Raw genomic sequence first — 14,102 nt, forward strand, 5'->3', positions numbered from 1 at the left:
CAGACTGTGGGAGAAGAGGCAGGGCCCCGGGAACTGTACACTTTATAGCTTCCCAATAAATCATGTTAACTCTATGCTATCACCCCCATTTTCCAAGGGGAGCAACTCAGGGCCTGAGAGGTTAAGCTGTCTTTTCTAAAGTGAAGCCTGATCTAGAGCCCAGGCCTATACAGTCTAAGACTCTTGCTGCTGCCCTGTATGGATCTCTTATCTACTTTCAAGGCTACCCTGTTTTTCTTCAGGCAGGGAGGTCTGCCCCGCCTGGTGAGTGCCCTGGCAGGGCTGCGGTGTGGGTGCTGGCCTAGAACTCAGTTCTTCCTGTCCAGACTGGGCTGTGGGCTTCTCAGAGTCACATCCTCTCTTTGGACCTCACTCTGCTCTGAAGATGTCTTCAGCTCAAGCGGGGCTGCCTTGGGGACCAGACGGGCTAATGAGTGTCCCCTCTCTGGGGTGGGGCAGGCTGCTTTGCTTTCATCAGAATGAATGGAACGGACACCCGTGCCCTGTAACCTTAATTTAATACAAATTGATCATAATGCACAAAAGAGCAATGTTTTAAATAAAAATACTGTCAGGAGTAGCCTGGAGTCTGGGAGTGGAGGGCGCGAGTAGAGCTTAGGGTTCCTCTTGCGCAGGGGGTCCCCAGTGCGTGGCAGTTGTTAGTGGGAGCCCCTCAAGTTCATCCAATCTGGCTCCTTGGAGATGGACATGCTCACCGAGCCCCAAATACAGGACTGAAGCCCCAGGACTACAGTGACGCTGGGGAGCCATTTTGATTGTACTTCTGACTACTACCTACTCCCGAGATTGTTGCCTCTGGGCAGGGACAGGCAGGGACAGAGCCAAGGAGCAGGAAATCTTCAGCAGCTCTGCTTCAAAGTCAAGGCCTTGAGGTGGATTCTTTTATTCTCCTGAGTTCTGCACAGTTGGATGTTGTGGTAAGGAAATTGTGGATGGGCCTGCTCCACCTCCATGCTAACTTTCTGTATGGTTGAGGCTGGAAGAGAAAAAACTACACTTCCCAGATTTCTTTGCTGTCAAAATCTGGGTTCTGACTCAAGTTTCCACAGAAAGAATCCCTCCAAAGGATGTAGATTTGGGACCTGAGTTGAGAGAGAGGCAGGCTTGGATAATCACTTGCTGGCACGGACAGTGGACGGTCGCCCCGAGCAGCTTGAGAGGCAGGGGCTCCCCACAAATGGAAACAGCTTTCCTGGTCACAGACACAATCACTTGAGCTGCTTGAAGTTGTCTCTGGAAACTCAGCAAGGCTCTCCTCCTCCAGCCCTTCCAGTGATCTTGCAAGCTGACTGTGAGTTCTTGTCTGATAACGCCAACTTAGGTGGCTCTTGTGTGCGCATCAGATTCCTATGGGAACCAGAGTCAAGTCCAACGTGGTACCCACCGACAGCTCTCCTGGGATTTAGGTCCTGATGACAAGAACTGCTACCAGCACCCTCTCTGTCCCCACAGCGGGTCATAGAGGCCTGACTGATGAGGGCTGGTTGGACCTCTGTCCCCAAAGCAGCTGGGGACTTGGATCGGTATCGTCCATTTCTGCTTTGTCCTGACAGTGTTCTGTATTGGTTTCCGGGGTCCTTATGCCTCACCCTGCCCCAGAGTCCATGGACTGGAAGGTAGTGCCATGACCGTACCGTGTGAACTGCCTGTCACATGCCACAGCATCATCTCTGACTTGCAGATTAGTGGGAGAGGAGAAAAGCCACAGCTCTCGGCTTGGTGCAGGGGTGGCAGGAGAGGGTGACCCTTAGACATCCCTAGGACCAGCTTCCATCTGGGTCTACTGTGCACTTGGGTCAAGAGTAAAACAACCCATTACTCTCTTGGTCAGGGGCAAGACACGTCTTAGGCCACAAGCATAAGAGGATTCTGTATATCTTTTGGGCTGCTAGCTATTGGTCACATCTGATCTGTCAACAGGCTTGGTTGCCTGAGCAGGAGGGAAATTCCCTGTCGTTGGGAGAATAGGGAGGAGGGGTTGGGCTAGGGACGCCCTGGGAAGAAGCCATGTAACATCCCATTAATATCAGAGCTACAAGACATTAACCACGGAGCACAACCTCTGCCTCGCAGGCAGGGCAGAGGAGGCTGGGGGATAAACAACCGGCCTGAGGTCTCAGGGTGGCCACGGTGGGCCTGAGTAGTCCAGGCTCCCGTCTGCTGGGCAAGGCTCTTGCTGGTGGTCACAGACCCAGAAGGCTTTGGTCTCCTTCAGCCCGGACTAGATGCGGACAGTGTTGATCCTCAGCGGCTGGACATTCTTGCCATTGGCGTGACTCTGGCCAGGGCTGAAGTAGGAGCAGAGCTTGCCAGGGAACTTCTCTCGGAAGGTGTAGAGCCAGGACATGTCGTCGGCATTGTAGAAGATGAGGAGGCCCTGGTCATAGTCCAGGAAGACACCCACCTTGTCAAGCTTGTCACGGACGTTGAGCCGCGTCCAGGGCTCCGTGCATGCACTGTACTGATTGCCATCATGCATCACAATGCAGTAGAAGCCGCGGCTCGGCTGGATCTGGATGCTGCCCTTGCGGCTCGCAGCCTCGTGGGCCAACCCAATCACCCACTGGGTCTTCTCTGCCACCACCACCTCCCAGTAGTGGACACCGCTACTGAAGGCTTCAGAGCCCAGCACCGACACCTCCACGTCAAAACGCTTCGGTGAGTCCTGCAGGGGTTGTGGGTGCAGGTTCCCGTAGGCCACGATGGTGCAGTCATCCGACAGGATCAGGCGCTGGTGGGCAGTGCCTGGGTCCAGGGTCAGGGCCGCTGGCACTAGGTGGAAGAGAGAAGGGGAGGATGGGGAGATCAGTGGAGAGAAGGCTGTAGGTCCACTGTGTAGTGCCTGCTTGAGGAGAGGGTCCTGGTTGGTCTCCAGGAGGCTACTGACCTACTGTGTCATAAGATAAATGAACATAAACTTGCCCTCTTGTCTGTTTCCGCCTCTTCTACAAAACGGAACAGCCTGTCATCTTTACACCTGGCTGCAGAGGAGTAGCTGATAGGGTCACTGAGTGATTCCCAGGGCAAAACATTGAGTGATTCCAGAAGGAAGTTTCAGAGCTGGGAAGGAGCAGATTAGCCAGGTGATACTGCCCCCTACAGGGCGATCTGGAAACGTTCACCTCTTGTCTCCAAGACTGGTGGCTGGAGGGTGGCTAAGTGAGTTGGGGACTGGCTGGCCTCACGAGGGATGATTCACCCTACCACTGAACACCAGAGATCCTGCCAGACATCTAAGTGGTTGAGAAATCTTAATATACGTGGGTCTGGAAGTACAACCTACCTCGGAAGTATGTATAAACGTGAGACCGATCTTGGGATTTTAAAACGTATTGAGGGTTTTGGAAGGCAATGACCGAACTGAGGGAGGCTACATTTTATCGCTGTGTGTGTAGAACTCAGGCTGATTTGCTCAGTACATTTCTAAGGATGACATCGTGGGCAAAGGCAACCTTCTGAATGGTGCTTACACTGTGAGCACTGGTTGCTTGGTTGTGCTTTCCAGAGTGATTCAAAATATTTAATGACGGGCTGGGGATATAGTTCAGTTGGCAAAGTCCCTGCCTGGCATACACAAAGCCCCAGGTTTGATTCCCAGCACCTCATTAAACTGGCTATGGTGATATGTGCCTGTAATTACAACCCTCTGGAGGTGGAGGCAGGAGGACCGGAAATCCTAGGTTATCTACACGGTGAGTTCGAGGCCAGGCTGTGTTGCAACCGGTGCTGGTTTCAAGGAAGTTTAACTACAAATCACCTTCTATTTTTCCTTTATATTACAGTCAGTTGTTACATATGCATGTATACATTATCACACACACACATATATAATTAAAAGGTCATATGTATGAGCTGAGATTTTAAAATTTGTTATTATTAAAAATAGACAATATGTCCCCAAATGTTGGAAATCTCTAATCCTACCAACTCTTCCATTTGACAGATAGGAAAATCAAGACCCTCGGGAGCCCTGACTAATCGCAGGTCAAAAAAATGCTGGCAGAGCTGGAACCATTCAAGGCCACCTGGTACCTGGCCACAGCCCACCTCTTCGTTCAGGACTAAACCCTTTGCTCAGCTGCCCCCCTCACCCCCTACATCCTCTCTGCTGCAGAGATCAGCCCCCCCACCAGCCCTATTTGAAGACCCATCTTCTGGGAGCCTTCGCGCTGGAGGATTCAGCTGGCTTCTCCTTCGGCCTCTGGGACTCCTGTTCTCTCTGCTGCTCTCCTATACAGGGATAGGCTCCTTCTGGGCTCCTATCTCACCCTACTTTGCACCCAGAGGCCAAGGCCTGTGTTGCAGCGAACCCTGTCTTCCCTGAGAGTTGAATGCCCAGCATGGAGCCTGGCACGGGCAGGCTTTTGGACACACAAATGCACTCACTCCTGTCTGACAGTGTCCCTGGTGCAGGCTGGGTCACCTGGCTCTGAGCTGGCCATACCGGCTCAGCAGGTCTGAGAGGACAGTCTCTTGAACTCCACAAGACCTCCGTTTATTGATAACCCCCCAAGGAGCGGAGGACCTGGGACCGGCATTTCTCAGCGAATGAGTATTTGCAGGCCTGGGCAAGACAGAAGGGAGACAGCAGGATGGAAGACGGAATACTGCTGCAGTTCCTCGGGGCCAAGGGCTTTCCCGGGCTCCCTGACTCTTTCCTATCAGCTGGAGCAGGGACATGATGGCTCTCCACTGTCACCTCCTATTCAGTGCCCCTGTAGGACGTAGATACACAGAGGAATAAGACGCTCCAATGCTTGTGACTGTCCCGCTAGGCAGTCACGGCTGCGCCCAGCATCAAGCACCCATAACAGGCCGACCTGCATGGAACCACTTCCGTGAGCCCGGTCATGGTAACTTCACTTCCGTACCTCACACCTCTCTCTTGTCCTCAGAATGCAGAGAGCTGTGTGGGAACAGGACCCTGGGTATAGGACATAAAGCGGAGAGGAGCTGCTAATGGGCTCACGGGTGAACTTTTGCCTGTATTCTGGCAGTATTTTGGGTAGCTGGTAAGAACGAGAAAGTTCCTGCCCTGTGTGGTGTGAAGAGTTCTCACCATGAGAGGAAGGCTGGAAGGAAGTGTGAGTGCCTGTGTAAGGACCTAATTAGCTACAGATGTGTTGCTGACACTACAGGCAGTGGAACACGCTGGGAATGGAGTCCCAAGGAAAACATCAGCCTTTGGGAATGCAGATTCCCACATTCCAGATGCCTAGGAGGTGAGGAGGTCAGCAAAAGGGAGACCCCAAGGCTCAAGGGACAGTTAAGGGGATACTGGCAGGCAGCATGCAGACTCGCCGACTCTTAGATCTGTGTAGGTTTTGGGGCCACTTCTGGAGCCCCAGGCAGCACCCTCCCTGAGGCCGGCAGGAACAGTGGCCTTCAGTCCAGAGAGCAGTCTGGACACCCTGAGGGGCACTCTGGTGTGGCAGTTCCCCTTTCACCCTCCCAAGCAGTCTGTACCCTCAGGGTAGTGATGAGACCCAGTGAGACCCAGTGAAGCCAAAGCCTTTCCCAGGCTCTGCTTGGAGGTCAGAGTTCACGCCTAACTGTGACACTCTTCTTTATAGACAAAGGCTGGCTCCTCTGCCTTGCTCCTCTCCACTGTGTGTTCTGAGTTTCCGAAACCGAGCTAAGGGCACCCAGGAAGGGTCACAGACTTCCAGACTCCATGAAAACGTTTCCTGTTCCTCCTCAACTATCACCCAAGCAGTAGAGAAAGGGCCTCCCACATGGCCAGCCAAACACACTGCCCAGCAGCCGGAGGACTGGGTCTCTTTGTTCTCCAGTACAGTCAGGGTCTCATGGGACAGTAAGTATGTCTGCTTGTTTTTTTTTTTTCCTCTCCAAGTCAGGCCTTAAAAAACAGAAGTCTAGCCCCTCAGGTCTCCCAGCTCCTCAGGCCCTCAGTGCCCTCTCCTGCCTTCGCAGAGTCTGCATAGAACAGGCACCGCTCCCGAGAGTCACAGTCGTCCCAGGGGTCTCGATGCCTGTGGCCATTTTTTCAGAAGAGCAAACTGAGGCTCTCTGAGGTAAGCGTCTTACTTAGGTTCTACTTGGGGTGAAAGGGGAATTGGAGCGTGAGCTGGGTCTTTTTACATGGTGTCCTTCCATTATCTGGCCCCAGACACTCTGACCACCAAGATGGGGCAAGTGTCTGATTCATAATAATAGATAGTAAAGCATGCTTACTAAATTATGGGACCATCTTCACACAGATATCAGTCCTCTCTGTTATCAATCCTGGGCAACAACCAGGACCACCTCTAAGGTGTAGGCGAGGCAGCTCAGCTGCAGCAGGGAGGGGGGAGGAGGGGGGGAGGAGGGGGGAGGAGGGTGGAGGAGGGGGGAGGAGGCTTTGCCTTGGGTCACACAGTGGGGCAGAGAACATTCTGGGTCTCCACATAATTAGATCCAGATGAGTAGCGACAGGGGGAGAGGCCAGGCAAGGCAGCGGAGGCTGAGGAGGGAGAGGAGTGTCCGGTGTCCTTGGGACAATGGGCTGCCTGGCTCGCTGGGGACGGGGACGCTGGGGACATTTGCACCTGGGAGTGCGCGATAGGACTGAGTTGGCAGAGGGATGGTGGGCAAAGGGCTGGGGGCTGGGCAGGCGGCTGGAGGTGATGAAGTATGGAAGCGCAAGCGTAGGGGAGCGACAGGTGTTAGATGGGGTTCTCAGATGACCCAATGGGAAGTTCAGGCTGTAAAGGAGGGGCAGGCAGGAAGCCACCAGAAGCCACAGCCAGGTCCCTGAGGAAAAGCAGCCCTCCCATCTGGACATAAAAGATCTGGTGCTCACTGAGAAGCCAGAGTGACTTCATAGGTCCTGCAGACAAAGAAAGGGCCCAGCCAACCAGGTCACTGCTGTCTAAAGTCCCAGGGGCCTTTACTCAGGGCAGAGCGCTCAGGTCACGCACCTGCCCCCTCAGTCCCTTCGCAGGTAGTGTTCTCAGGGTCTGTGGTCTCAACTGAGACATCTGTGCTTCCAAAAGATATCTGACCACAGCCGGACAGTGGCATCTAGTGAACTAGATATAGGGGCTGCGGAGGCTGCTGGTCTCCTGTGGTGGATGGGACAGGGCCTCCAGCAAGGCCTTGTGGGTCAGCGGTACAGAGGCCGAGACACCCTGCCTGGCCATCATTTGCTCACTTGTGATGGAGGCAAAAGGGACACTGCCATCTCCGTTATTCAGGGACATAATGGGACTAGAGGAAAAAGGGGGTGTCTAAGGACCTGCAGCCGGTCCCTTTACCACTTACTGAGTACCTGGTGTATACGCTAGGCACTACTCTAGAAGTAAACTGGAGTCTAACATCTGTTCTTTTATTCCTGCATCCACAAACACTGCCGGCTGCAGGGGATTAACTGAACCCAGCCTCTGGCCCCTCAGAGCTCAGAGTCCAGAGAAAGGGAACGAGAGCCACCTAGGCTGTTACGGAGCGCTGTGATCGGAAAAGGCCACGGTCACCTGAGGAAACCCAGGAAGGCGTTTCAGCTGAGGTGTTTAAGGCGAAGCTACAAAAGGGGGTGAATTTTGGCCATCGAATACCAAAGCATTTGATGGTGCCAAGGCCTCCAGGCAAAATGCGCCAAGGAGGGAGAATCTGGCTCAGGCACAGCCTGAAGATGGTTCAGGGTAGTTGAGTGTGATGTCTTGGAGGGTCTGACCGGACTGGGCGAGGCTCTCGTGGAAGGGATGAGGCAGGTGGCAGCTGAGGCAGCAACTTTCTAGACCACCCACTCGAGGGGTCCCAGGGGAGGAGAAAAAAGAGCCTGGGGTTCTTGTCTCTCCCTAGGTACACTGGTTCATCCACACATGGCCCGGTGTGAAAGTTCTTCAGAGGCTAGGAGCACACTCCAGGAAGGAAGTGAGCTTGCTAGAAAATGTCCCCTTCTCCCAACATTGTTGCTTTTGTTCATTAGATCCCCTCTTCAACTCTAAGACGGCAGGAATGACACATTCGATGAGGCCTGTCATCTGAAGAGGAGCCCCCCACACTCTGGGTGATTGTACCAGGAACCTCTCCATCACCGCAGGGGCTCAACTGCGGACATTTTGGGGCGACCTGTGCTCTCCAGTATCCAAGGAAAACCTGAGCTTCTCCTGGCTGCATCTGGTGCTCCTGATTGACTGATCCCCCCCTTCCTCGCCCACACACTTTGCCCTCCAACTCCCCCTAACCCTGCTCCCACCCCAGGTTTCCATGATATGCAAATCTCATGCCAGAGCTCCATCCCTCTAGACTGCCAAGGTCAGGCCACTTGCCTGTCTCCCTTGACTCTTGAAACTGTTTGGAGAATGAAATAGTGAATCCATCCAGGTGGATGGACCCTGACTCCTGTGTCAGGGCAGGGAACAGCTGTGCCTCCACTTGGGGAACAGGCACAATAATAGAGCCTGCTCTAGAGGGCTTTCTGGGGGCTCGAGGGCTCGGTATAGGCTCTGGGGCACCATGGACGATCCATCCAATCGCTCTAGCGCCGAGCCTCTAATTCTGCGTGTGTGACGTGTGGATGACTGTGGCAAGTTCCTCCAGGAGTGGAGCGGGTCACAGTGATACAAAGCACTTAAAGACCAGACCAGAACACCCACAGGCACTCTGCCCACTTCCTGCTCTGCCACCTGCCACACCTGGCCCAGGTGGCCATGCACACTTCTCCCTGTCTCTCTAGGAGGAAGGGCAGAGCCTCACCTGGGTGGATGTCCTGGAAAAGAGACTTCCAGATGGTGTACTGCAGAGGGCCCGTGTACTTGGAGGTGGGGAAGTCTTCATATGTCAGGTTGGTTTCGTGGATCTTCCCCTTGAGCCTGGAAGGAGAGCGGGAGAGAAGACTTCATGGAGCCGGGTACTCACCTCCAGGGTGTATTGATATTTAAATAAAGCTTGCCTGAAGATCAGAGTGTAAAGCTAGCCACACTAGTCAGTCATATAGGCCAGGCAATGCTGGAACACGCCTTTAACCCCAGCAGCCACACTAGTTAGCCAGTGAGGCCGGGTGGTGGTGTTTTATGCCTTTAATACCAGCACTAGGGAGGAACAGGAGGAGACAGGAGCTCAGGGTCTTAGTCTGCAGTCACAACTGAGGACAGGATGGCCCAGTCTTGGTAGAGATAAGAACTCTCTAGCAGTTGGTTGCTTTGCTTTTCTGATCTTCAGCTTGAACCCCAACATCTGACTCTGGGTTTTTATTATTCGTGCTGCACCAGGGCGAGGTCATGAGTGTGATGTCTGTTGTACCGAGATGCAAGTGCCTGCTTCTGCCTTTCTAGGCCTGTTGAGGGGATCTCATGGAGTAATGAACAGGAAATGCTTAGCTCAGTGGCTTGTTCGTGGCCAACATCAAGCACATGAAATCAGTGGTATTGAGCTCCTGTTTGCCAATACTAAGTGATGCCCTGAAGAAGTGCTTTGAGAGGCCTGAGCTTGAACCCTGGCTTTACCACCAGCCCAAGTAGCCTTGACCAATTAATCAAATGATTTGACTTCTCTGAGCTTCAGTTTTTGTACTTGTGAAATGAGCATTGTAAGCTCCCTGCAGGGGGCTCAGGGGGTTACAATAATGGAATATCTCTATAGACTGGTATTAGTATAGTATAGTATAGTATAGTATAGTATAGTATAGTATAGTATATTGTTATTGTAGACAGGGACTGAAGAGATAGCTCAGTTGGTGAAGTGCCTGCCTTGCAAGCATGAAGGCCCGAGTTCGATTTCTAGAACCCATGTCAAAACAAAAGCAAGCATGGTGGTGTGCACTTGAAATCCCAGTGCTGGAGGGGTGGAGACAGGAGGATTCCTGAGGGCTCGCTGGCCAGCCAGTTACAGTCTGCTTGGAAAGCTCAGTTAGTGAGAGACCTCATCTCAGAAGCTGTGGTGGGGGTCGCAGACAGACAATAGAGCTTTCTGCTTTGCAAGGGGACTTGAGTTTTTTCCCCAGCACCCATGGCTCACGACTGCCTGTAACTCCAGCTCCAGGGGATGTGACCCTCTCTTTTGGTCTCCACAGGCACCTATACATTCGTGGTATACACTCAAACAGACACACACATCCCCAAGGGGGACAACACCCTGAAGATTGACAGTTGAGGTTGACATCTGGTGATCACAGACATGAGCATGCACACCCCATTTCCCCTAATACATAAAATACATGAGTGACACACAGCACAAAGCCATGCTAAATGACTACAAACACCATCGAATATTGCTTATGCTGTTATAATATAGGTAGAACACACACACATATGTTGTTCTGAGATCAGACTTCACTCTGTAGTGCAGGCTGGCCTCCAACCCAGGCTGGGGTGGTGGAGATGGTTTTCACATGAGGTGCAACTCCAAGCACAGAGGGAAAGCCAATGCACACGACAAACCTCCCGCTTTAACATCCCTAGTGTCATGATTACAGGGGTCAGCCACCATGCCCAGCTCCATCAAAATATATTATGTACAGAAAAACATGGATATGGAAGGCTTTTAGTCTAGGCTCTGGCATACTTATAGCAGATTCCTATCAACGATGATGAAAATATGATTGGATGATTTGTATGCGGACAGTCCCATCTACCTGACCCCCTCAGTGCCTCAGCTGGGTTGGGAGAGGCCCTGGGGGAGATCGCAGTCAGGCGGCACTTACCTCTCAGACAGGGAGGCCACTCCAGCAAGGAAGGTGTGCCGGTCGGTCTCAGCCAGCCGCTCCTGCAGAATCTGGGCACCTTCTTGCACCTTGCGCAGTTGCTGGCTGTAGCGCTGGACCTTCTGCTCAATGTCGGTCAGCGTCCGGGCGGTGTCGGCCTCCAGCTCCTCCAGCATGGCTTTCTGCCGCTCCCGCAGGAGCCTGTGCAGCCGCTCAAAGGCCTCCCCGATGGTGGTCCGCAGGCTCTTGGTAGAGGACTGTGTGTGGGGATAACCATAGGGGTTATGGGAAAGTCTAAGTGGGACCCAGCGTGAATCTTACTGCGTCCAGGTGACAATGAGACGGGGCAGCTTTGATACAAAGATGGGGGAGGGGGCTGGCTCGGCAGGCCCCATAGGATACACAGATAAGAAAGCGATAAGATGGGTCCTGCACAGGACAGAAGGGCTCATAGTTTCGTGGGGGCCCATCAGGAGAGTAGTGGAGGGATACAGCAGAGCCAATGAGGCTGTGAAGGGCAGGAACGCACAGTACTGCCCAGATTCCTGGAATGAGGAAAGGAAGGAGGGAACAGCTAATGGGGCATGCCTATGTGTGCAATGTGGGGTTCAGTGCTCTGTATTTTGACTACCCCATCATCTATGGGTGTCAAAGGATAAACCCCATCATCTATGGGGGTCAAAGGATACACCCCATAATCTATGGGGGTCAAAGGATACACCCCATCATCTATGGGTGTCAAAGGATGATGACAAAGGGGGTCATGGAGGTCAGAGACCTTCATGAACAAGCAGAGACTGGGCAAATCTTAGTGCTTACTTGCCCATCTGGCTCCCCTAGGACCCTTACTGCAGGAACTAGGCCACTGCCAAGGGAGGTCTACGCACACCCGGACCCTCTCCCTTCCCCGAGGCCCAAGAAGCCATAGAGGAGCGACTAGGGAAAGGTCCCAGCTGAGTCTCTAGTTGTGGTGGCCTCAGCTACCTGAACTCTGTGTACCACAGTTTCCCCATCTGTGAGAGGGGTTACAAAAGTCACATTGCAGGGGTGTGGTGATATTCATCGAACGAGGTGCAGCTCCAGGCACCGAGGGAAAACTGAGGCACGTACAGCAAAGGGATGGTTTCTAACAGGCATGCCTATGGAGTCCACATGGAGAGGTGGCTTCAGAGTGGTCTCCAGGGATGCGGGGGGCGGGGGAGCATTGGTTGTGCATGGCGGAGCAGGAACAGGCAGAGGGGGTAGCCTGAGGAACGCTGACAGTCAGGCGACACAGGATGTGGCCGCACGTGGGGCCTGCCTCTGCAATTTCACTTTGTGGGCCCCTGGCTGGCAGTTCATAGAGTCAGAGACCCCACTGTGTTCAGTGCCCGGGGCTCTGTGGGAGCTTCCACAAAGGCTCAATTAGGGCCTGTTCTCTCCTGTGGTGGCTGCTGGCCCTGCAGGAAGAACGGCTGGCAGCAGGCCAGCCTCCCCGCGCATGCCCACCCAACACGCTGGGAAGACAAAGAAGGAGTGGAGGCGAGGCTGGGGATGGAGGGAAAGGCTGCTAGGGGCCTCCTGGATCCCCTCACCCAGAGAGAGTGAGGCTGCTACAGCTGGAGTATGGGGTCTGAGTCCCTATAAACTCTAGAGCCGTCTTCCGGGGCCTCCAGGTTCTGGGGTTACCCTCTCTAGCTCCTGCTAAACTGTTCAACAGCGCTAGTCACCCAGTGGCTGCTTGGTTTGTCTCTATTTCTGCGGCTGTGCCTCCCCAAGAATTGGTGGGGGGAGAGCTCCTCCCCAGAGGCTTTCTTTCACCTTTCCAGGTGGTAGGCATGCCAAGGTTCTTATCTGCTCTCGCCTCCACAACATGTCTCTCTAGCTAGTGTGTGAGCCCTTCCTGGGTAGGAATGGCCTGTTCCCTGTCCCTGTGCCCATCCCCAGGCCTGGTACAGGCTGGCGGTCAGGAGAGCTTCACTGATGAAGGGGAGAGGGAGGAACTTGCTTAAGGTCACATCACAAAGTTGAGGGCAGACTCCATGTCCTTTCCAGTGTCCCCAGCACAAGAGAGGATGGATAGAGAAAGAGGACGAGAGGTGGAGAGAGGGGACCGGGAAGAGGCATGGCAGCGTGACGGCCCAGGAGTTCTGTACGTGACCCTGTTGGGCCTTCCCAAACTCTTCCCAAAGTCATCCATCTTGCCACTAAAACACGCTATGGGGCCTCAGGTCTGCCTGTCAATCTCTCCCGGCTGAACTTTCCTCGGTTAGAAGTGGGATTGCAATTTCTCACTACCAAAGGTGCTTTATCAATTAATTAATTAATATTATTGATGCGATGTTCACTCACTTGTCCCACAGCTCCCTACCATGGATCAGATGCTACGCTAAGCTTAGGGAGTCCTGCTCTCATGACTCTCCTTTCACCACGTGAGTCCTGGGGACTGAACTTACGCTGTCAGGCTTGGCAGCAAGCTCTGCTATGTGCTGAACCGTCTCCCTGACCCCACTCTTTCGAATCCTAAGGCAGAGCTATGCTGCGCTCCTTGGTGGGGAAGGCAGCCCAGCTTCCCGCATTCCCAGACACACACGGGGTCTGGGGCAGCTGTGGCCCTTTCAGAAACAACCCTGCCAGGAACAGAGCATCTCAGAGCCTACCAAGGAAAACACGGGTGAGGAGGGAGAGCAGACAGGCCCCCAGGCAAGGCCATTGGAGGGCAGGCAGGCTGCAGCAGAACCAGTCAGACACCAGGTGAAATACAGCCTCAAAGCCTCCATCAGCATTTCTTATATAAATATACCCGTCCAGACAGGAAGCCAGGCTGGGGAAAGGGAGGGGAAGCGGGTCCCCCAGCAGCACACAGATGGGCAGGAAAGGTGGGCAGGAGGTCAGTGAGGCGGGGGAGGAATGTGGGGGGAGAAGAGGGGTGAACAAGAGAAGCAAAGCTGTAGCGAGAACAGACCCTCAGAATCGGGCTCTCCAGAGAGGGTTCCATCTGTTTCTCCTCATGGGGGTGGTGTGGAGTCACCAGACAGACACAGACGCTAAGGCTGGGAGAAGCACTGAGGTCGCAACCCTGCAGTTGGTCCTCATCTGTCACCCACCGAGGGGTCTCTGGAATGTCCTCTGAAGGAATGTATGTCATGACCCTCCCAAGACCACGCAGCGGGTTGGCGGTCACGCTGGAACACAGATGTAAGCTACCAATGGCTTCTCCAGGCCAGGTAACCCCAAGGCTTTCTCTGCTCCAGCTACAGGGGCTTTCATCCTGTAGAGCAGGGTCAGCCCAAAGTCATTCCCTAGAGTCCCTCTGTTTGTGAAGCTCTCCTCCCAGCCCTGAGCTCTGGATTGAACCGGCCAGAGTCCCCACTGTTTATTTAGATAGGGAGCCCAGGAATGTGATTGACGGGTCCGTGCTAGGATTGGACCGAGTACTCCTCTCAAGTAAGGACAAAAG

The 14,102-nt window shown here is 53.7% G+C and overlaps 1 protein-coding gene and 1 long non-coding RNA gene across 3 annotated transcripts in view; one reads left to right on the top strand and one right to left on the bottom strand.

Annotated features, from left to right (window-relative positions):
- Positions 1-501: 501 nt before the first annotated feature.
- Trim62 (tripartite motif containing 62) overlaps positions 502-14,102 on the bottom strand; it is a 28,068-nt gene continuing 14,467 nt past the window's right edge. For both annotated transcript variants that reach the window (XM_085686622.2, XM_085686623.2), the window contains exons 3-5: positions 10,664-10,920; positions 8,719-8,834; positions 502-2,793 (exon numbers count right to left, since the gene is read on the bottom strand). In XM_085686622.2, the coding sequence (XP_085542748.1) occupies positions 2,243-2,793; positions 8,719-8,834; positions 10,664-10,920 (924 nt within the window). In that variant the 3' untranslated portion in view covers positions 502-2,242. The remainder of the gene's footprint in view (positions 2,794-8,718; positions 8,835-10,663; positions 10,921-14,102) is intronic.
- LOC146895183 (uncharacterized) lies at positions 5,922-8,342 on the top strand. The gene is made up of 2 exons (XR_015000929.2): positions 5,922-6,056; positions 7,949-8,342. It is a non-coding gene; the product is annotated as an uncharacterized LOC146895183 (long non-coding RNA).

Source organism: Myodes glareolus, chromosome 3 (assembly GCF_982192425.1).
Source record: "Myodes glareolus chromosome 3, mMyoGla1.1, whole genome shotgun sequence".
Lineage (NCBI taxonomy): Eukaryota > Metazoa > Chordata > Mammalia > Rodentia > Cricetidae > Myodes > Myodes glareolus.